Source organism: Myxine glutinosa, chromosome 1 (genome assembly GCF_964187855.1).
Source record: "Myxine glutinosa chromosome 1, kmMyxGlut1.1, whole genome shotgun sequence".
NCBI lineage: Eukaryota > Metazoa > Chordata > Myxini > Myxiniformes > Myxinidae > Myxine > Myxine glutinosa.
This window is the reverse complement of record NC_136261.1, coordinates 1611115-1635868: the sequence shown is the minus strand read 5'-3', so window position 1 is coordinate 1635868 and position 24754 is coordinate 1611115. Positions and strand designations below refer to the sequence as shown.

At 44.0% G+C, this 24754-nt stretch overlaps 1 protein-coding gene across 1 annotated transcript in view; it reads left to right on the top strand.

The window, feature by feature from the left end:
* The window catches only part of LOC137417919 (paired mesoderm homeobox protein 2A), a 72566-nt gene extending 48246 nt beyond the window's left edge, over positions 1–24320 (top strand). Inside the window, exons 2-3 of the mRNA XM_068103868.2 lie at positions 18627–18814; positions 23090–24320. Of these exons, the coding sequence (XP_067959969.2) occupies positions 18627–18814; positions 23090–23491 (590 nt within the window). The 3' untranslated portion in view covers positions 23492–24320. The remainder of the gene's footprint in view (positions 1–18626; positions 18815–23089) is intronic.
* The last annotated feature ends 434 nt before the right edge of the window (positions 24321–24754 follow it).

The following is a 24754-nucleotide window of genomic DNA, read 5'->3' as shown; positions in this document are numbered from 1 at the left end:
TTCTGTTGGAATGAGACCTGCTCTGGTTTTTGAACCCACCGAATATTCATTGTTTTGAAGAGCTTCCACAACATAATTAGGGGGTTGATTTACCTCCTCAAGTTTCCGAAATAATCCTTCGTCATCATATTCTAATTCCCCAAGTTCTTGCTCCGTCATTTGACTAAAATCTTTGAGCATTTGAAGTTTTTTCGGAGTAAATTCTACCGTGGGAACTGTAGGTGAAATGGAAAGAGGCTGTTGAGTTTTTAAAAGTGGTTTAAAAAATTTCTCTTGTTTTCTTTCAAAGGCTTCTTCACCAGTTAGTTTCTGTCGCCGTTTCTTCTTTATCTCTTCCTGTTGCTTTACAACTTTTGAAACCAACTCTTGATGTTCTTTAAACTTCCTTGCTCTTTCTTCGGTATTCAATTAGTATTGAAAAATATCATTTAGTATCTCATCTTGTTTCACAACAATATATTTATATTTTCCAATCGTGTGTTTCATGTACTCCTCAAATTCCTTCTTACTACATAACGTAGAACAATTATCTCTCCAAAAATTATTTACATCTGTTGAATTCAACTTAAATAAAATAAAAGTATTGGCATTGTTTCTTATTGAGCGTCGAGGGAGTTGAAAATATGACTGACTGACATAAATACAATTACAGGAAGAATGTCTCCCTCTTGTATAATAGCTATCCATTACCGTTTGGTTTCTCTCATTAACACAATCGTCAAAGATAACGAGATTCTTTTTTGCTTTATCTAAATCTTGAGGTGAAGGTATATCATCTGTATTATCACTGAGAATACAAGTTATGGGTTTTGGTTTAGGTTTCTGTGTATCACAAAATAATTGTATTATATCATCAATATTATAATCATTTAGTTCGTTTTGAAGTTTAAATAAACCAATAATGTCTTCCTTTTTAAGACCCGCATTAAAACCCTGTGAGAGTATTTGATACTCGGGTTGAAAACCTGACTTTGTAAAAATTATTAAATTATCATAATCTAAAAAATTAGGACTAAGGAGCATCTTTAAAAGTAAACAGGTTTTTCCACATCTGCTTGATGTGGAAACTATTAGACTATTAAACAAACTATTAGACATCTTAATGAATTTGGAAGATTTTAATGGTTGTTAAATTTTATCTTGTTTTCCCAAATGGGTAAAAAATCATTCATTTATATATTTGAAAAACAAGTCATCTAACTTTTTTTGAGCTTTTTTAGAAACCCAATATCTTATCCTGAGTTCAGGTTTAATTTCAAGATAATCCATTATTTTATTTATAAAGTATCTTGCATTAACATTTCCATTAAAATTATTTTGAATCATAAATAACAATAAACCCTTATACATTTCCCCAATTCAAATAGTCTCTTCCCTTGAAAGAAATGGTGTATTATCAGTTATCACCATAATACTTAACATTCATCTCTCTTATTAATCCTGTAAAGTATTTCATTTTTGGTTCTAATTTAAACGAGTTATATATTTTTCTATATTTTTTATTATCATTAATTAGAAGATAATCACAGAATAAACATTGTTTATATGAATCCTCATCATTAAGTCCCACTCTATCACAAGCCAGACAATTCTCTAATTTATCACATGGAGAGTCTGGAAATTCTAAATATCCTTCAGAACTTATCATATTTTTATAGTAAATTTTTACTTAAACTAAATGTGTTTTTTTTAGCTAATAAATACAATGTTTCAAAACACAAAAGACAAATTTCAATCAATCTCTACTTCAACGGAAGATATAGAAAAATATGTCAAAGATGTTAAATTGAATAAAGATAAATATGGCAATTTTTGGATAAAACCAGTTATGGAAAATAACATGAGTTCCTCTATTTCATTTAAAGGACAAAGAGCTATGTTAATTAATAACTCCATAAAAGTAAATTTAACAAAAGTTTCTCCTCTACTCCTGGTAATTTATTCAAAGCTTGAAAAAGTGATCGATCATGATACTTTGAAAAAGAATGATAAGACCATTAATAATTCCAGAGGAGACATTTGTATTTTCTTTGATAATCCAAAGGGTGTAGATCTAAGTAAAATGAATGATGTTAATATTTCTGGTGAAATGTCATTTCGTTCTATGATAGTTAGAGATTATTTAAAGATAACTTTTGATATTAAAAATGTAGAGATTGAATCTGTTAATGAAAGAAAGTATATAGATATTGATGGGAATATTTTTCCTGCTAATTAAATATGAGTCATTACAGCAGTGAAGATTTTACTATTTTATTGAACTCGGACGATAGTGATGATAGTATTTCATTGAACTCAGATGATAGTTATGATACTAATAGTTTGTACTCAAATGATAGTTATGAAAGTAGTTTTATTGATGACAATAGTGAATCAATGAGTGATAGTATTGATTATCTTATTGTTGAATTTTGTGATGGTAGCTTTGTTGATGATAATTTTATTGTTAAATTTAGTTATGATATTGAAGATGATAATTCAGACTCTGATGCTGATAGTATGGAAGAAAGTGATTCAGAATAAGGGCTTCTTGCGATTTATGTTTAAGTAAAAAAACATAGATAAAATGAATCAAATTTCTCACTGTACAAAATGTCAAAAGAATGTTAAGAATCTTCTCAGACATGAGATGACTTGGGAACATCTACTTCCAAAGAAAACTACACATTGCGATACCTATAATAATGATGTTATCCACTTTAAGAAGCAAACAAAGGAGTGGAGAATGAGACAGGATTGGTATATTAATGGAAAACATAATGAGTGTGAAAAGTACCAAATTAAACAGTTGGAGATGATAATGAAACAAAAGGTTCTTAAAACACATATAAGGTTAAATATTAAGACTGGTTTCTTTGGTTATGAAAGGGATTATGAGTGGACGGAGAACTTTGATGGTTTTCAAATAATTGATGGAATAACAGTTTATTATAATTTGAAAATGATATGTGGAAGAGGTGGATCTCAAACAAGGTCTCTTAGAGAAGTATATCATTTTATAGAAGCTCAAAAGAAGAATAGTGATCCCAGGGTTTTGTTTGTAAATATTCTAGATGGAGATGGGATAAGAGGACTGGAGGGAAGTGAAGATGGAAAGGTGTTTGTAGGGTGTATGAAAGAGTGGGAGGGATACTTTCAGGATTCTTGATGCTATTAGAGGGTTATAGAATGAGGGGGTCAACTGTATACAGATGGGTTATGTATCACAATTAAATATGAGACATTATAAAGATTTTATGACTCAGATGATTCTGAGTGAAAAAGTGTTTTAGTTTAAGTATAGTTTCATATATAAAACGAGCTGTAAAGCTCAAAAGTGTTTTAGTTTAAGTATAGTGATATATATAAAACACTACACTTTCTCACCCTTTAAATATGGTTTATTGTGATACTTGCGAGAAGGAAGTAAAATATTACAAGCGTCATATTCTCACCGCAAAACATACATACAACATTCTTAACAAACTTTCCCCTCTTCCACCTAAAACAAAACATTGTAAGGTCTGTAAAACAACCATCCTCAAGAAGGGGTTTAAAGCTCATCTTAAAACTTACAAACACTCGTCAAAATTGTTAAAATTGTTTACTATTAGGATCACTGATGGTGCTTACAAAGGTCATATCAGAACATGCATATTTGACTTTCATCCTCCTGGCCCCAACTCAATTGTTGAGGCTGTGGATATCATCAAACCCTCTGTGAAAGACCTTATTGAAAAGACTCTTATTGAGTTGAAACCAATCAAGTTCTATATGGGTATTAAAATGAAAATCTCAAAAGCAGATCCAATCACTGGTGATTATTACACTGATGAGGCTTACATGAGAACTAAGGCACACTTTATATCTTCATATCAAGATTTTAAAACAACAGGAGTCTATGGTCAACTGATTGCACAAGAACAAGAACTTGAACACACGATTACTGGAAGTGGTTGGAATATAAATGAGATACTATATATTGATATTCATATTCTTAAATCAGATCCTCTAAAAGCTTCTTCTTACATTGATTTACCCAGTGTTATCAAAAATAGAAAAGCAGTTATCAATATCAAAAATAAAGACAATAAATGTTTTCTCTGGTCTATTCTAGCACACTTACATCCTGCTGGTGATCATGTAGAAAGAGTATCTCATTATGAAAAATATGAGAATACATTAAATATGAAAGATCTAAAGTTTCCTATGGCTTTAAATGATATTCCTAAATTTGAAAAGATGAATAATTTATCAGTTAATGTTTATGGTCTAACAGAAACAAACAAAGTCCAGATTCTGAAACTTACTGATGATCATAAATCTTGTCATGTTAATCTTCTATATTTTAATTCGGAGGAAAATTCACATTATACATACATTAAAGATCTTTCTAAATTGGTTCGTACACAAGTATGTAAAAGGACAAATAAAATATTTGTTTGTATGCGTTGTCTTAACTTTTTCCATTCACAAGAAAGATTAGATAAACACTCAGAGTATTGTGGAGAACATAAATCAACGGTAATCAATATGCCTAAAAAAGGCTCAAAGATTTCATTCAAAGATGAAAAGAAAACAATGAAACATCCATTTGTTATATATGCTGATTTTGAAAGTATTCTAGAAAAAATTAACACGTGTCAACCTAATTCTAAAAAATCATACACAAATAAATATCAAAAACATACTCCTTGCGGTTTTTGTTATCATGTCAAATCATCTGTTGGTGATGAATATAACAAGTTAGAAACGTATAGAGGTTCAAATACCTCAGAGGAGTTTGTGAAACGACTAGAAAAAGACTGTGTTCAATTAACCAAGATAATGAGAGAAACCAATAAACCAATGTCCTTGACGAGTGAAGAGAAAAGGGAATCTAGACAGCCAAAGGCTGCCTGTCATATTTGTGAGGAGGAAATTGAGGAAGGTCTAAAGGTTAGAGATCATTGTCATCTCACTGGTAAATATAGAGGTCCGGCTCATCAAAGTTGTAATATTAATTATAAACTCCCCTCTTTCATCCCTGTCGTTCTTCATAACAATGCCAATTATGATACTCATCTATTTATTAATGAACTTTCAAAGACCCCTGGGTCTATAAGTGCCATTCCATCCACGGATCAGAAATACATTTCATTCACAAAAACAATCTTTATAAAAACAGGATTTGACTTTAAGAAAAAGAAAAATACTTTGATATGACTAATATTAGATTTCTTGACACATTTAAATTCATGGCTGATTCACTGAAGGAATTGGTTAAAAATATCAAAGAGTTTTCATGTCTTTCTGAATATTTTCCTGACAATGATTTACTTACAAAAAAGGGAATTTATCCCTATGACTATATGGATTCGTTTGAGAAGTTTAATGAGACAAAGCTTCCATCAAAAGAAAATTTCTACAACAAATTAAATGACAAACATTTAAAAGATAAAAAATATTTACATGCTCAAAATGTTTGGAAAAAATATAACATCAAGAATCTTGGTGAGTACCATGATTTGTATTTAAAAACGGATGTTCTTCTTCTAGCTGATGTGTTTGAGGCTTTCAGAACAATTTGTCATTCTGGATATGGATTGGATCCTGCTCACTATTACACTGCTCCTGGTCTTGCTTGGAGCGTGATGTTGAAAATGACAAAACAAGATTTGGATTTAATAACAGATGTTGACATGCTTTTGATGATTGAAAAGTCAAAAAGAGGTGGAATTTCACAAGTCTGTTCAAAGAGATATGCTAAAGCAAATAACAATTACATTCCAAATTATGATCCATCGGTAGAGAGCTCCTACTTGATGTATTATGATGCGAATAGCTTGTATGGCTGGGCAATGTCTCAAGCACTTCCTTATGGTGGTTTAGAATGGGTGGATGAAAGTGAATATGATGACGTTTTAACAGATCTAAAAAATTTAACACAGGAAGAATTAGATGAATCAAATGTTGGTTATTATTTTGAAGTTGATTTGAAATATCCAGAGGAACTCCATAACCTACACAAAGATCTCCCATTTGCTTGTGAAAAGGAAAGTCCAAAGAAGGAGTGGTTAAGTGATTATCAACAATCATTTAATGTAAAGGGTAAAGAGTCAGAGAAACTTCTTACTACACTTTATGATAAGAAAAATTATGTACTCCATCAAAGAAATTTGAGACAATGTCTTTCAAAGGGTCTCCGTGTTGAAAAGATACATAGGATTCTTAAGTTCAACCAGAGTCATTGGTTGAAAAAGTACATTGACTACAACACCAAAATGAGAACAAATGCTACAAATGACTTTGAGAAAAACTTTTATAAGTTAATGATTAACTCTGTATTTGGAAAAACGATGGAGAATGTTAGAAAGAGACAAAACATTCGTCTATCAACATCATGGGAACAAGCATCAAAATTGATTAACAGACCAAGCTTCTCGAGAGTAGAAGTTTTTACAGAAAACTTTTGTGCGGTACATTTGATGAAAGAAAGCGTTGAGATGGACAAACCTATTTACATTGGTACCTCAATACTTGATTTATCAAAGTCCTTGATGTATGATTACTTTTATAATAACTTGAAAAAGAAATATCAAAATGATGTTAATCTACTCTATATGGATACAGATAGTTTTATTTTTAAAATTAATACTGATGATGTTTATTCTGATATGAAAAAAGACATTGATACTTATGACACACGTAATTATAGTGAAAAGAGTGAGTTGTTCTCTAAGAAAAATAAAAAGGTGATTGGAAAGTTTAAGGATGAATTAGGAGGATGTGTTATGAGTGAATTTGTGGGATTGAGGTCTAAGGCTTATGCTTATAAATACATTGGAGAGATTGATAAGAAGTTAAAGGATAAGAAATTGAAGGGAATCAAAAAGAGTGTAATAAAACAAACTATAAATTTTAATAATTATTATAACTGTTTAACAACAAAGAAAGAAGAGTTTAGGAAGATTAATGGAATAAGAAGTTATAAACATCAATTATATTCAGAAGAGATAAATAAGAAAGCATTGGGGGCTTTTGAAGATAAGAGGTTTATTTTAAAAAATGGAATTGATAGTCTCCCTTATGGTCATAAGTATATAAGTGATAAGATATAAGTGATAAGATATAAACGATAAGTTATATATATAATGGGTTAGAGATTTTAAGGGGCTACCGCCGCCTTTTTTCCCTATCAACCAGACTAATGGAGGTTTAAAAATGGTGTAGATAAGAACATTAGCTGTAGGATCATAGGTTCATAAGGCCAGAAGGATCATAGATCCATAAGGGTAAATATTTGTTTATGAGTGGTCTAATGAAGGAGGATTGAGGATAGGTGTTAATGGGGGGTCTAGGATCGTTGATACTTGGTTCATAAGGTCAGAAGGATTATAGGTTCATCATATAGAAGGATCATTGTTTGAGTGGTCTAATGAAGGAGGATTGAGGATAGGGTGGGAGGGAAAAAAAGGTGTTCAGGGGAAATGATAATATCTAAAAAATTAATGAAAATTAACATGTAAGTCAATGAGGATTTGAGGGTGGAGTAATAGAGGCGTTTGATTTGAGGAAAATTAACATGTAAGTCAATGGGGTCCAGGATCAACATATATACACTACTTACAATGATGCATTTTCTTTTGTTCAGGGTTATGATTGTGCATTATCTTTGTTCGTAGCTATGATTTTGCATATTCTTTGTTCATGGTTACAGAATTGCATTTTCTTTGTTCAGGATTGGGGTTATGCAATTTATTTGGTCATGGTTATGGTTATGCATTTGCTTTGTTCAGCATTATGGTTATGCATTTTCTTTGTTCAGTATCCGGGTTATGCATTTTCTTTGGTCACGGTTACAGTAATGTATTTTCTTTGTTTATGTTCATTGTTATGCATTGTCTTCATTCATGGTTACAGTTACACATTTGCTTTGTTCATGGTCACAGTTTTGCATTTTCTTTGTTCAAGGTTACAGTTATGCACTGTCTTTCCTCATGGTTATGGTTGTGCATTTTCTTTGTTCATGGTCACAGTTATGCATTTTCTTTGTTCAAGGTTACAGTTATGCATTGTCTTTGTTCAGGATTAGGGTTATGCATTTTCTTTGATCATGGTTATGGCTATGCATTTTGGTTATGCATTGTATTTATTCATTGTTACCGTTATACATTGTCCTTATTCATGGTTACCATTGTGGATTTTCTTTGTTCATGGTTACAATTATGTATTTTCTTTGTTCATGGTCACAGTTATGTATTTTCTTTATTCATGGTTGTGGTTCTGCATTTTCTTTGGTTATGGTTATGCATTTTGTTTGCTCATGGTTTCAGTTATGCATTTTATTTTTTCAGGTTTATGGTTATGCATTTTCTTTGTTAATGTTTATGGTGATGTATTGTTTTTATTCATGGTTACCATTATGCATTTTCTTTGTTCAAGGTTACAGTTATGCATTGTGTTTGCTCATGGTTACAGTTATGTATTTAATTTGTTCAGTTTTTTGATTTTGCATTTTCTTTGTTAATGTTTATGGTTATGCATTGTCTTTATTCATGGTTATTCATGTTCACAGTTATGTATTTTCTTTGTTCACGTTTATGGTTATGCATTTTCTTTGCTCATGGTTTTGGTTATGCATTTTTTTTGTTCAGGATTGGTGTTATGCATTTTCTTTTTTCATGGTTGTGGTTATGCATTTTCTTTGTTCATTTTTTTGTGTATGTGCAGGATCGAGGCTGATGAAAGAGCTATTATCACACAAAAAAATCAAACAGACACACAAAACATATAATAAGGGTAGCGGTAGACAAGATGGGGAGAAAAGGGGAAGCACAATCACAACATTTGAGAGCAGGCACTTCTGGAGATCTGTGAGAGGGAGAGGGATTGGGGGGAGGAGGCGTTGGAAGGGGGGGGGGGGGGAGGGAGAAGTATAAAACACAAGGACACTGCAAGGACTTCCAGGAAAGAAGTTGGTATTTCAAAAAAGTGGATCTGGTGTGAAATTAGCGGGGGTGGAAAAGATCAAGGTTTTGAATGGGGGAAGATAAGAGATGGTGGTAAACAGCTGTTTTAAAGACCAGGAGGGAGGAGTGGGATTGAAGAGAGTGACGGAGTTTGTTCCAGATGTGGGAGAAAAGAGGAATGAAGGAGTGAAGGTGAGCAGAGAGTCTTTATTTTGGCAGTTTAACCATAAGCGGGATGCAGGCAGATCTTGCGTGACCTGTAGGGATTTTTGGGGGCAGAGCCCAGAGAGAGTTGGGGGAGCAAGGCCGGAGAGGAGTTGGGAGAAGACAGAAAGACCACCAACCTGCCTGTGGTGAGTAAGTCAAAGGCCCTCGGAGTTAGCTTCATCATGGGCGCTTCCAATGATTCTGAAAGCATTGGTTTCAACAGCGTGAAGCCAAGCTAGGCCAGAGGGGAGAACAGTATTCCATTGTGCTGCCGATGAAAGCATTGTATGTGGTGAGGAGCTCAGTTGTGCCAAGGAAGGACTTCATACAATGGAGGATGGCCAGTCGGCGACTGGCTTTGGAGGCCAGATTGGAAATGTGGTTTTCCCTGGAAAGATCATGGCAGATAGGGAGACCCAAAAGCTTGAGTGACAGAACTTCTTGGAGAGGATTGTTCAGAAAGTATATGGGAGGGTTGTCCAGTCGGTCTTTTCAGAGAGACATAGTAAGAGTGTGAGACTTGTCAGGATTGAAAGACATGTTCCACCTGTTTGACCAGTCTCTGATTTTGTCCAGGTCTGCAGAAAGTGAGGAGGCTGCAGACTGCCGATCTGAGGGATGAGGAATGGAGTGGCAGAGAGTGGAGTCATCAGCAAAGAGGTAGAGAGGATTTTCCAGAGAGTCGGAGAGATCATTGATGAAGACCAGAAAAAGCACAATGCCCAGAACACTGCCTTGGGGAACTCCAGCTTGAACAGGAAGGGGCGATGAGAGAAACCCATTCATGGCCACACATTGACTACCATTAGAGAGGAACTCCACAAGCCATGCGTGGAGATTTCCATGGATACCATAGGAGGAGAGTTTAGGGAGCAGAGCGGGGTGCCAGACCGTATCGAAGGCACGTGATATGTCAAGGGAGGCAGCTCTAATTTTCTGTTTGGCATTGAGGACCTCCATCCATTGTTGAGACAGCAGAAGCAACATGTCCAGATTAGAGTGACCTGGTCTGAAACCAAATTGATGGTCAGAGATCAAGCCATTGGAGAAGATGAAAGATTTGATATCCGAAGCAATGATGGATTCCATGACTTTGCTGATAATTGGGAGAAGGCTGATTGGTCTGTAGTTGCAAGGATCTGTTTTTGCACATTTTTTGTGTAAAGCGGTGATGTTGGCTGATTTCCAAGCTGATGGCAGATGACCTTGAGCAAAAGAGAGGGTGAAGAGAACTGAGAGAGGGAGTGAAAGAGCAGCAGAGCAGGATTTTGGGACCCGTGGGCTGATGCCGTCAGGTCCAGTTGCATTAATCAGAGTCGAGGGTTGACAGAAACTTCTCCACCTTGTCAGGAGAAAAGGACACAGAGTCCAGGAGCACCTGGGTACGACTGGTGTGGGTACAGAGAGGGATGGGTTTTGGGAGACAAGATTTCGAGGCAAACACAGAGTTGAGGCATTCAGCTTTTTCACGAGCGGAGTCAGCTGTGTAGCCATTTGAGGTAAGGGAGGAGATGGAGGGGGAACAAACACCAGAAACAGATTTTACCAGATGCCACCAGGCCTTGGAAGAGGGAGACAGGTTTGAGAGTTCAGTCTTGAGAGAGGAGAGATATTGTTTCCTGGCTCTCCTGAGGGTGGACACACTTGTTCCGAGGCTTGTTCCTTCGGGCTTTGTGAAAGGAAATGAGATGTCCTTCCGTTGGATTTGCTTTCCAGGAGGTGAAGGCAAGTTGTTTCTGGGCAACTGCCTCACCACATGATTCCGTGAACCATGGACGGGAGGAAGGGTATGACAACTGAAGGCGAGATGGGATAAATCTGTCCATGAGAGAGATAGAGCAATTTACTTTGGAAGAATTCCCAGGATGAGGTGATGTCAGAGATACAGGCGCTGAATGACACTCTGTGTCTCTGCGTCCCTGAACATTGTATATACATGTGGGAATAATTAAACCTTTGTTCTTCCTTTCTTCCATTCGACCGTTTCTGTGGTTTCTTCGATTGGCTAAGCGTGGTACGAGTACAACCGCTCCAATCGGGTTCCAACATCTAGGTAACTGCACGGACCACGTGTACGCAATCCGCTCAGCGTACTCACATCACACGTGGTTCGTGTGAGGCTTGTTTCCTCGCTTCCAGGGCAGCGCGGGGAATTAGGTACGAGCGAGAAGTGGTCCCGAGACCCTACTCCGCATTTGTCCGGAAGGGACGTTGCAAGTCTCTGTTCCGCCAAGCCCAGTAAAGACAAGGGGATTAATCCCCCCCTTGGTAAGGGGAAGAAGGGCGGCATAGAGAACCGTAACAATTGGTGTCAGGAGTGGGATTTGGAACCCTAATTAAAATTTTTTGGATGAATTCGGCCCAAAATCACGAGAGACCGAAATTTAGTTTTTTAATTCAAAATTTTAAATTCGTGCCATGGCTAGCCAAAGCGGTCGAATGCCGGTGGGGGTAGAAGAGGAGGTAGATGAGGAGGAATTATTGACCCAGGACCCACGGGAAGAATTGGGAGAAGAGGAGGACATTGATGAGGGGCTGGCAGTAGGGGAAGAAAATGGCGGCGCCTCGCACGTGGCGGCGAGAGCCGAGCCCGCGGCGCCAATGGATATGGGCATCTTAATGGCGCAAATCAAAGCATACTTCATGGTGCAAAGTAATGAAATGGGAGAAGAAATGAATAAAATGAGGGACTAAGCAAGGCATAACCAGGGCGAATTGAAAGAATCGATGGACGCCCAAGGTGACAAATTCATCCAGGACATAAAAAAAATGGGGGAGGACATTGGGCGCAAGCTGGGCGAGGAGGTCGCAAAGGGACGCAACGAGGTAACGCGGTGCGAGGAACGCGGGGTAGAGCAGGGCGTGGCTACATGGACCGAGGGAATATAAATTGCGACTCGGGGGTAGAAAAGTCGACGGCCGCCGAATTGGACAGAAAATTTTATGCGCGCCGGCGGTCGTCGAGGAAATCATAGAAATTGCAGAGACAATTGGGGCCAAAGAGACGGCAGAGATAGAATCGGGAAATGAATCGAGGGAAGAAATGGAATGCACACAAAGTTCGTTTTCGCATTGTGATGTCATGCTTCCTAACAAAATGGAAAGTTTGCAGGTGTTGCCGGAGAAGAAGGTCCCCAAGGTGTGTAGGGGTGTGTATGGCGCGAAAGTGTTTGGCGGGAAAATAATTTTGGCACGCTTGGGATCGAAGCGAAACACGGGCGGTCGTGGAAGGTCCATTGTACGGTGTACGAGAGCGAATGGCGCGCGTGTGCGAGAGAAGTGTGCACCGGAGCACGAGTGTATGACGGAATGTGTGTGGGAAGAGTGCGTCGGAGAAGAGTGTGTTACAAAGTGTGCGATGGCTGAGGAGAGTGAGAGAGAATGCACACCAGAGCGTGTTGTAGAGAGTGTGCAGGAGTGCACACCAGAGCATGTTATTGGGTGTGTACCAGGAGAGTGCACACCCGTGGACATTACAGAGTACGTAGCGGAAGAGTGTGCGTGAGGGTGTGCGATTGCCGATTGTATTACGGAGTGTGTAACAGAAAAGTGTGCGGTAAAGGAGTGTGTGGAGGAAAAGTGTGTAATGGAGTGCGTGAGTGGTATGAGTGCGCCTAGATGTGCGGGTGTGAGTATGGTGTGCAAGGGAGAATGCACACCAAGGATGTAAGATTAGAGTGTGCACAGGAGAGTGCTGTAACAAAATGTATGGAGTGTATGGAAGGCGCTGGAGCGCCACGGTGTGCGAGTGAGGAGTGGGTCGCATGTGGTGAGAACGCGCCTCAAGCATCGACGCAGACCGGGGTAGCGTTTAGTGCGACGTATAGCCGACGTGAGCCCTCGGTGAGTTGCGTGCTTTGTGTGCGGCGGGGATCGGTGGGGATCGTTGCCGCGGCGGTCTCACAAGGACCGACATGCACGATTCGTGCCGGGCCCCGCCCTGTATGGTTGGTGCCGCGTCGTGGTGGGAAAGGCGATCGGCAAGGTTCAAGGGGAGGTTGGAGAGTTCGGAGCCGCACCCCCTGGCGGGCGCGGTGCTCCGACTGTGGGCGGTTGGGCCATCGTGCGTGGGACCGCAAGGCACCGCGCAGAGATGGCGCTCTGAACCTCAGCCCAACCAATCCTCCTCCCCTGGATCGAAAGTGCCGGATGGACCCAACCTACAGGCGACCAACCATCCGCATGCATCACTCGGCTTTTCGAAGCCGAGCTGTGATGGCGATGTATTTCCACCCGGAGAGGCTCGAGTACAGTAGTGGACGAATAGCAATAGTGTTGGGGAATAGTAACCTGAGTGGGGGAATGGTAGCTGACCATTCCTCACATCTGGGCTCATGAGCATTAGATTAGGGGGATGGCAGTGATAGGCACATGGGGGGCCAGCGATGATTACCTCCATGGGGCACCGAAGCTAGCCGAGGGGGGGCTAGGATAATTGATAGGGAATTTAGATGACAGTAGAGGACAAAAGATTTAAGTAGTGACATTGTACTATATAGTGGGGATGTAGAGAGATTAGATGGATGATAATGACGAAGGGTGTGCTTAGTTTAATGGGATGATGGGGAAGCACGAGTTTTAGGGGAAAAGCAGCGAGATAGATGATGCTGTGTGTATGAGGAATTGTGTTGAGTAAAAGGAATTGTGTTGGATGTGGTGAGTAAGCACAAAAGGTGTGCAAGACGAGAGGTGTGTAAGCACAAACGGGGTGCAAGATATTAGGTGTGAGAAATAAATGGTGTGCGAATAAATAGTGTGGAATGCTTGGTGTGGGAATAAAAGGGGTGGAATGCATGGTGCGAAGGAGTGAATGGGGGGACATGGACGCATTCACGAATACCTGGGGGGGGGGGGGGGGAAGTAGCGTGAAGTCAGGTAGAGGGTATAGGCAAAATTTGTTTGGATATTGACACCTGTGGTGCAGGGAAGTGGCAAGTAGTGCTTTGGTTGGGTGCATGAGTCAGTAAATGGCTGGGCGTGTGGATTAATTGGGAGTATGGTTATTGGGGCACTCCGCCACTGGTAGTTTGTCGGCCAGGTGAGGCCGCAGGTAGGCTCTGGGAGCCAGTTAGGGTAGTCGTGGGTTGTTGAGTGGGGCCCGAGGATCCAAGGGAAGGACCTGGGTTGCCCAATGCCAAGGAGGGCATCCGAGGGGTAAAGAGCCAGGAGGGGACTTCCCCAGTTTAGGTAGTCGCAGGAGCACATAAGCTCGGGTGGCGACTTCAGTGGCGGAGGTGCGCAGGTAGTTGGACCTGCTAGTGGAGCCACACGTCCCAGCCCCGAAATTGTGCAAGGGCACAGATTGAAAAATTGGGGAGTGAGACCCAAATTCGTAGGGTACCGCAGAGTGGTCAATGGGGAATTTGGTTTTTAGAACCACATAGTTTAAAGATGGCCAATTGGCAGGGTATGACGCTGGGTAGTGTAAATGAGTTGATGTAATTAGAGTAGTTAGGAAGAGAAATCCCTTCGTGCCATCCACATCCATTCACCAGGGAGAACGAAGCTCCACACCAGGACTATGTGAACTATTTGAGTGAGTAAGACGCATCATGACATGATGAGACAATGTGTTTGTTCCATTCCTTCCTTCCTGGGAGGGATTGGAAGACTAATTTGGAGTAGAGGGGGATATGGGAGACAGGATGTAGAGACGGATTTGAATTTGTAAATACAAGAAAGGGCTGGGGTAATGTAAGCTGACGTTGGGGTGCACGGACGGTTAGGGACAAGCTTGCTCTGCTCACTCTTCTGCGCCCCTCATGCTGCATTACCTTGTATTGCTGTGTACCTTTGTGCCCTTTCCGCTTTGCTGGTGGTGCTTTGTCTCTCCCTCCACCCCAGGACCATTTTGAAGGTGGAACGGTGCAGCACCATCGACCTGTGCAGCATTCCTGTGCAGCTGCACTTTGCTGCACTTGTGCAACGCCCCTACTGCACTTTGTTACATAGGTGCAGCCGAACTGCACAGCATTTGCTGCCATATCCTTTTGTAACTTTGCTGCACCTGTGCAGCACCTTGCTGCTATAACACTTTGCTGCACATTATCACATTACACTTATGGACCACAAGTTTTGTGGTCTTACACTTCTGCTGTGCAGCACATTTCTGCAAACTCACCTTGCATCTTCGGACCACTTGTTTTGAGGGGCATCAATGTCACGCAGTGGACCACATAGGGTTGGCCCTGCTGGCAAATACAATAAACACTTGTTGTGCATTATTTTTATTTTTGTGTGCTTGGGCCGAGAAGATGGTAAGTTTATTAAGTCCCGAAGAGCAGGAATGGCCTGTATGCCGGTCCGGGGGCTTGCCGGTTCGATATGTGCACACCGAAGATAGAAGATGCCAGACACCAACAGCAAATTTAATGTGATTTTTGAATGTGTATTTGTGCTTTGCTGTGCTTTCTCTCCCCTCCAATCTTCTTTTCAAAAAGGATAAGTCCTGGGTCATAGAGTTGTAAATAAGGTTAGGTTTTGTGATTGTAAATAAAATGCTGCCCACCGGCTTTATGTTTAGTTTGAAAACCATTCCACAATTCGGTTAATTGTGGGCGTGAGTCTGTCAGTTAGCTACTCAACGCAGTAGGTGGGACTTATTTAGTGTTTTAAAATGGTCGCATACACGGGTTAGAATAAATGTTAGGGGGAACCACATCTGTATGTCACATGTAATTAAAGTTAGTCCCAGATATTTCTCAAAACCGGTCGTTCCAGTTTTTGTAGGTTCGACTCGGGGACGAGTCTGACGAGGGAGGGGGGCAGTGTTGCGGTTTTGAGTTTGTACAGTGAGTCTAATAAACTTTCAAATTTGCCCCTCATAGTTACTCACAAAAGCAACATGTAGCCTCGCGCGATAGGATAGTTATGTCTTAGTATTTGTGAGCTTAGTTCCTTCCCATTGTTAGTTCTGCGTTGAGTAGGAGCCAGGAGAAAATAGGCCCTACTGCCACCGATCATCCTACCTCCGTAGCCTCAATCCCTTTCGCGTTAACGTTGGTTCATTATTGGGCGAGTTAACACGAGGCAGGCAGAGGAGGACCGGGGCGGAGTCGAGGGCGGAGCGGCAGAAGCGCTGACGGTAAGCACGAGCCGCCAATCAGAGCTCAGAGGTGGTGACAGCGGCGTTGCGTCACAAGGCATGGTGAGAAGGATCGAGAGTGTTCCAGAAGGTTCGGGGGGCGTAGCCATAAGACCCGCTGCGCAAAAGCCCTCAAGAGGACTTGAAGCAGAGGACTTGCACGGGGGGACTTGCATGAGGACTAGCGCGGAAGAGGATTGTTATAAAGAACTTGCACGAGAACTCGCACGCACTAAACCAGCTCAGAGGATCGAGGAAGAGGAGTTGGCTGCGTGTGAGAACTGTACAGATACGCGGGCGCAGCCAGACGTGCTTGAACCGATATACAGTGCATTTGAGACGCGCGAGTGAGAACGCGCGAACGCGCTAAAAGCCCCACCCTTTGCCGTTCTGCCCCATCATCTGCCTTGTTCGGGAGACGCGCTACGAGTCCCTGCCATCGCCTGCCACCATCTTCGCGGGACGTGCCGGGGCCATGGAGAGCCGGATGGGGACCGTCTCTGGATGACCACATCGACGCGTTGGGGAACATCTACCCATCTGCAATTCCCTGTGTGAGTGTGAGGCGGGCCCGTTGTCTGGGTATAAGTTAACATTGTTTAAGGCTACTCTGTGTCTCTGCGTCCCTGAACATTGTATATATGTGTGGGAATAATAAACTTTGTTCTTCCTTTCTTCCATTCGACCGTTTCTGTGGTTTCTTCGATTGGCTAAGCGTGGTACGAGTACAACCGCTCCAATCGGGTTCCAACATCTAGGTAACTGCGCGGACCACGTGTACGCAATCCACTCGGCATACTCACATCACACGTGGTTCGTGCGAGGCTTGTTTCCTCGCTTCCAGGGCAGCGCGGGGAATTAGGTACAAGCGAGAAGTGGTCCCGAGACCCTACTCTGCGTTTGTCCGGAAGGGACGTTGCAAGTCTCGGTTCCGCCAAGCCCATTAGAGACAAGGGGATTAATCCCCCCTTGGTAAGGGGAAGAAGGGCGGCGTAGAGAACCGTAACAATATATATATATTGTTACGTTTGTCAGGTTAGATGATGGATTAGGTATAGCATGGACTGTGGATGCGTAGGAAACATCTTGATGTATTAAGTAGGGAAACTGGAGCTTAAGTTGTTTACGTGTCTTCACACGAGCGGTGAAGCTATGGTAATTTGATGAGGGTAAAGATTAGTTTTCTCCCAGTATGTGATTGCCCTCAGTGTTTTTTTCCCCTAAGTTTTACAATTACAACAAGGCTGGCCATAAACCATCTATTAACCAACCATAACCGACATAACTGCCGACAGAACCCCAAACATTCCCGGTCGGCAAGTAAGCCACGCCTTAATGACGCTCACACCAAGAAAACAGGCTCCCAAACTAAACCCCACCTCCAGAAGATCGTAACCGACAGGCCATGCCCCCAAAGTTCAGGATTGGTCGGGGTGACGTTAGAGCAAGAAGCTACGAAAAGGAGGAGGAAGAGTCTCTCTCTTGGTCGCTTTTGTCTCTGGCTTTCGGCTGCGGCTGGCTCGTGCGCGCTTGTGAGGAAAGCTTTCGGAGCTTTTGTGGAACTTTTGCGAAGTCGGAGGAGGAGGTGTTGTGGTTTGTGGTGCTCTTCGGGGAGCTGGGGGCCGTTTTTTGCTTGTTGGTCCGGGATTGAGAGAGGATGTTTGGCTGCCTGCTTGACGGCTCTGTGTGCATCGCCGTCGTTGGCCAGCGCCATTTTGGCGTTTGCCAGCGCTGACACCTTTATAAACATCCCCGTTGAGACCAGAGCTGAGTACCGGCCAACTCAAAGAAACATTTTTTTTTTTTTACCTCCGTCACCAAAGGTGGATGGAGGTTATGTTTTCACCCCTGTCTGTTTGTCTGTCCGTTTGTTTGTTTGTTTGTGAACAAAATATCTCAAAAAGTTGTGGAAGGATTCGGACGAAATTTGGCAGAGAGGTAGCGTATGGGACAAGGAAGAAATGATTAGATTTTGGTGAAGATCTGGATTCGGATCCGGTTACTAGAATTTTTAAGTGATTCCTCACCATTGGTAGATAGGGCCAAAACGATATGTAGCAGGATATCTCAAAAAGTTATGGACGGATTTGGACGAAACTTGTTGGACAGGTTGGGTGTCTAACAAGGAAGAATCGATTCAATTTTGGTGAAGACTCGGATCCAGCTGGTATAAAATGTTAAGTGATTCTTCACCATTGAGTGATATGGCCAACCAGGAGGAGGTATGCTCTCTACTGAGAGATATTATAGTTTTCGTTTTGTGGTGTACTTATGGTGGTTGTTTTGCATTCAGTACATTGAAAAATTCAGTACCTGGAGCTGAGTGTTGTAATATTACTATAAGATGTTTTCAATGGATGGAAGCACAAGTAACTAAACCTGGTGATCCTGCATTGTCCCTGCAGTTCCATACAAGTTATTTGGGGAGCCTGGTACTCTTGCTGAAAAGAGGAAACAGCGCAGAATCCGCACCACATTCACAAGCGCACAGCTACGCGAGTTGGACCGAGTGTTCGCAGAAACACACTACCCGGACATCTACACTCGAGAGGAACTCGCCCTCAAAATAGATCTGACCGAGGCACGTGTACAGGTACGTGGCACAAGGTACGAGCATATTGAGTATATGGATATGAAAGTATGGTGTAAGGGTATAGACTACTTGAGAGAAGGTAAAGTTGGTATATTGGTATTTGTATGGACCAAAAATGTATGCAGGGAAAACAGCTGTGTGGGTCCTCTTCCATTTTCTGGAATACTTATAATACCTCTTCCATTTTCAGGAAAAAATACATTAATGTATTATATTTACCCTCGCCAGTGGAGAGGGTATTGCATTTGAGTCCATTTGTCTGTCTGTTTGTCCGCACAGAATAAATATGATTTTCTCTGCAACCGTTGGTCCGATTGACAGGAAATTTTCACCATTGAACTGCTTCATTATATCTCTTGAACCGCTTCATTGATCGATGAGAAACTTCAAAGTAATGTAGTAGTCTTAAAGCAGAACACGTGTTTCAAATTTCAATATGATTGGTCTACCTGATGCCCTGGAGCTGAGTGCCTGATGTCGAGTACCTGATGCCCTGGAGCTGAGTGCCTGATGCCCTGGAGCTGAATGCCTGCTGCCCTGTAGCTGGGTGCCTGATGTCGAGTACCTGATGCCCTGGAGCTGAGTGCCTGATGCCCTGGAGCTGAGTGCCTGATGCCCTGGAGCTGAGTGCCTGATGCCCTGGAGCTGAGTGCCTGATGCCCTGGAGCTGAGTGCCTGATGCCCTGGAGCTGGGTGCCTGATGCCCTGGAGCTGAGTACCTGATGCCCTGGAGCTGAGTGCCTGATGCCCTGGAGCTGAGTGCCTAATGTCGAGTACCTGATGCCCTGGAGCTGAGTGCCTGATGCCCTGGAACTGAGTACCTGATGCCCTGGAGCTGAGTGCCTGATGCCCTGGAGCTGAGTACCTGATGCCCTGGAGCTGAGTGCCTGATGCCCTGGAACTGAGTACCTGATGCCCTGGAGCTGAGTACCTGATGCCCTGGAGCTGAGTGCCTGATGCCCTGGAGCTGAATGCCTGCTGCCCTGTAGCTGGGTGCCTGATGTCGAGTACCTGATGCCCTGGAGCTGAGTGCCTGATGCCCTGGAGCTGAGTGCCTGATGCCCTGGAGCTGACTGCCTGATGCCCTGGAGATGGGTGCCTGATGCCCTTTAGCTGGGTGCCTGATGCCCTGAAGTTAGGTGCCTGATGTCGAGTACCTGATGCCCTGGAGCTGAATGCGTGATGCCCTGGAGCTGGGTGCCTGATGCCCTGAAGCTGAGTACCTGATGCCCTGGAGCTGAGTGCCTGATGCCCTGGAGCTGAGTGCCTGATGCCCTGTAGCTGGGTGCCTGATGTCAAGTACCTGATGCCCTGGAGCTGAGTGCGTGATGCCCTGGAGCTGAGTGCCTGATGCCCTGGAGCTGAGTGCCTGATGCCCTGTAGCTGGGTGCCTGATGTCAAGTACCTGATGCCCTGGAGCTGAGTGCCTGATGCCCTGGAGCTGAGTGCCTGATGCCCTGTAGCTGGGTGCCTGATGTCAAGTACCTGATGCCCTGGAGCTGAGTGCCTGATGCCCTGGAGCTGAGTGCCTGATGCCCTGGAGCTGAGTGCCTGATGCCCTGTAGCTGGGTGCCTGATGTCAAGTACCTGATGCCCTGGAGCTGAGTGCCTGATGCCCTGGAGCTGAGTGCCTGATGCCCTGTAGCTGGGTGCCTGATGTCAAGTACCTGATGCCCTGGAGCTGAGTGCCTGAGGCCCTGGAGCTGAGTGCCTGAGGCCCTGGAGCTGAGTGCCTGATGCCCTGTAGCTGAGTGCCTGATGCCCTGGAGCTGAGTGCCTGATGCCCTGTAGCTGGGTGCCTGATGTCAAGTACCTGATGCCCTGGAGCTGAGTGCCTGATGCCCTGGAGATGGGTGCCTGATGTCAAGTACCTGATGCCCTGGAGCTGAGTGCCTGATGCCCTGGAGCTGAGTGCATGATGCCCTTTGGCTGGGTGCCTGATGTCAAGAACCTGATGCCCTGGAGCTGAGTGCCTGATTCCCTGGAGATGGGTGCCTGATGTCGAGTACCTGATGCCCTGGAGCTGAGTGCCTGATGCCCTGGAGCTGGGTGCCTGATGTCGAGTACCTGATGTCCTGGAGATGGGTGCCTGATGCCCTGTAGCTGAGTGCCTGATGCCCTGTAGCTGGGTGCCTGATGCACTGGAGCTGAGTGCCTGATGCCCTGGAGCTGAGTGCCTGATGCCCTGGAGCTGGGTGCCTGATGTCGAGTACCTGATGCCCTGGAGCTGGGTGCCTGATGTCGAGTACCTGATGCCCTGGAGCTGTGTGCCTGATGCCATAAATCTGAGTACCTGATGCGCTGGAGCTGAGTGCCTGATGCCCTGGAGCTGAGTGCCTGATGCCCTGGAGCTGAGTGCCTGATGCCCTGGAGCTGAGTGCCTGATGCCCTGGAGCTGAGTGCCTGATGCCCTGGAGCTGAGTGCCTGATGCCCTGGAGCCGTGTGCCTGATGCCCTGTAGCTGGGTGCCTGATGTCAAGTACCTGGTGCCCTGGAGCTGAGTGCCTGATGCCCTGGAGCTGGGTGCCTGATATCAAGTACCTGATGCCCTGGAGATGGGTGCCTGATGCCCTGTAACTTCGTGTCTGATGCCCTGTAGCTGGGTGCCTGATGTCGAGTACCTGATGCACTGGAGCTGAGTGCCTGATGCCCTGAAGCTGAGTGCCTGATGCCTGGAGCTGGGTGCTTGATGTCGAGTACCTGATCCACTGGAGCTGAGTGACTGATGCCCTCGAGCTGAGTGCCTGATGCCCTGGAGCTGGGTGCCTGATGTCGAGTACCTGATACCCTGGAGCTGGGTGCCTGATGCCCTGTAGCTGGGTGCCTGATGCCCTGGAGCTGAGTGCCTGATGCCCTGGAGCTGAGTGCCTGATGTTGAGTACCTGATGCACTGGAACTGAGTCCCTGATGCACTGGAGCTGAGTACCTGATGCCCTGGAACTGAGTGCCTGATGCCCTGGTGCTGGGTGCCTGATGTCGAGTACCTGATGCACTGGAGCTGAGTGCCTGATGCCCTCGAGCTGAGTGCCTGATGCCCTGTAGCTGGGTGCCTGATGTCGAGTACCTGATACCCTGGAGCTGGGTACCTGATGCCCTGTAGCTGGGTGCCTGATGCCCTGTAGCTGGGTGCCTGATGCCCTGGAGCTGAGTGCCTGATGCCCTGGAGCTGAGTGCCTGATGTCGAGTACCTGATGTACTGGAGCTGAGTACCTGATGCACTGGAGCTGAGTGCCTGATGCCCTGGAGCTGAGTGCCTGATGTCGAGTACCTGATGCACTGGAGCTGAGTACCTGATGCACTGGAGCTGAGTACCTGATGCCCTGGAACTGAGTGCCTGATGCCCTGGTGCTGGGTGCCTGATGCCCTGTAGCTGGGTGCCTGATGTTGAGTACCTGATGCACTGCAGCTGAGTACCTGATGCCCTGGAGCTGAGTGCCTGATGCCCTGTAGCTTGGTGCCTTATGTCGAGTACCTGATGCACTCGAGCTGAGTACCTGATGCCCTGTAGCTGGGTGCCTGATGCCCTGGAGCTGGGTGCCTGATGCCCTGGAGCTGGGTGCCTGATGCCCTTTAGCTGGGTGCCTTATGTCGAGTACCTGATGCACTGGAGCTGGGTGCCTGATGCCCTGTAGCTGGGTGCCTTATGTCGAGTACCTGATGCACTGGAGCTGAGTACCTGATGCCCTGGAGCTGAGTGCCTGATGCCCTGGAGCTGAGTGCCTGATGCCCTGGAGCTGAGTGCCTGATGCCCTGTAGCTGGGTGCCTGATGTCGAGTACCTGATGCACTGGAGCTGAGTACCTGATGCCCTGGAGCTGAGTGCCTGATGCCCTGGAGCTGGGTGCCTGATGCCCTGGAGCTGGGTGCCTGATGCCCTGGAGCTGGGTGCCTGATGCCCTGTAGGCGAGTGCCTGGCGCTTGGTAGGTGAGTGCCTGTCACCCGGTAGCTGGGTTCCTGACGCTCTGTAGCTGAATGCCTCACACCCTGGATTTTAAAGTTTGAGTGTGATAAGTTAATACACTGATAATGTAGTGGAAGGAAACTGGGCAGGTGTTGGACAGGATTTGGCATGGAGATGCACATGATTTGTGAATGCAGGAAATATTGAGGGTGATGTTGTGTTCCATTTGAGTACACTGAGTGTTACCATAGCAATAACATACTGGAGAGAAGCGCCAAAATGGACATGCATGGAAATCATTAAATCCATTTTGTATTTGGTGGGATAATCCTGAAGTGAAAGTCTGAAAAAAAATTTTTTTTACCTTTCTCTAGGTTTGGTTTCAGAATAGGCGTGCCAAGTTTCGCAAGCAGGAACGTGCCGCAGCTTCAGCATCAGGATCCAAACCAGGCTCGAGCAAGAAAGCTGTAAGCGAAGCGCGATCTACTCCCGACGAAGACCCCTCCGAATCTCGGCCAGCAGACCCTGATAGCACAGCCGGTCCATTGGGAAGTCCAGCACCTTCTGTTACACCAGGTCCGACTGGGTCTTGTAGTCTCGCTTTGGCAGGCCTTGAAACGACTAAAGGACTTGGAGTGCCTGGCTGGGCAGCGGGGAGTCGTGGGCCGGCCACAGGAAGTGAGGCCATTTCTACTGGTCCTTTTGCAGGCGTTCTGTCCGGTCTACATCGTCCGCACTGCAATATTGGAAAGCATGGAAAGTCTTCGATGTACTGAACATGCCATAAATGTTTAGCTTTGTGTTTGTACAGGAATACAATGATTCAAAACAAGACCATGGGATCAGTTCTCAAATAATCTATTTTAAATGGTGACTTCATCAGCCACCATGGCAATGCTTTGTTTTGTTAAATAAGGAGCCACATAAACCGATCATGACGAGGATTCAAGACAAGACTAATCTCTTGTAAACCAGCGATTTAAATGGCTATCTAAAATAAATCATATATTGTACCATTCATAGCAGAGACTATGACGTCATAAACACTAAGATGTGCTTTTATATGGCAGGTGCACAGAGACCTGGGTGTGTATGTTGGCTGGATTCGAACCTTGAACTACTGTATATGGAGTTGAGCTTACATTGTGCGCCATTACCATATTACATTATCCACTTTGAATCCCCATCGAAAATGAGGACGCTCAATTTGAGCAAGTTGCTAAATGGTGTTGAAAGGCGCAGACGGCCATGTTGAATGTCGCTGTGATATCATGACGGAAGTGATGTCACAAGATGAACATGGACCGGATCAAATGCTGCAACTTGCATAGAATATTCCGCACGACACCGGACAAACTGAGAAGATAAATGAAATTGAGAAGGTTCATGTTTTCACAAAGGATAGGCCAAACATCATGATAGAAACGGACTTTGGAGGGAAATAATATTAAGGTGATATAAATGTAGCCCTACAACTGACAAGGAATATATGTCCGTCTGTCTTACATTTTAACAAGTCTTCGTTGCTAATTAATTTAAATTTAATGATTATCCAGAATATCATGTAATTTTGAACTTCACATGAAATAAAAGCTGCAAAGTTTCTGCAAACTAGTTATGAAGTTCTTTTTCAGACAATTTGGACTCGTTGTTGTTCCTGCTGAAGAGTAACATGGAGGGTCTCAGACATAGTCGGGTAGAGTTATACTAGGTGGTTTTCTTGTTGAGAGTTCCTGCTGTAGACTAATGAGGAGGGTCTCAGACATAGTGAGGTGGAGTTATACAAGGTGGTTTTCTTGTTGAGAGTTCCTGCAGAAGAGTAACGTGGAGGGTCTTAGACGTAGTCAGGTAGTGTTATACTCGGTGGTTTTCTTGTTGAGAGTTCCTGCTGAAGAGTAACATGGAGGGTCTCAGACATCGTCCGGTAGAGTTATGCTGTGTGGTTTTCTTGTTGAGAGTTCCTGCTGAAGAGTAACATGGAGGGTCTCAGACGTATTCCGGTAGAGTTATACTAGGTGGGCTCGTTGTTGAGAGTTCCT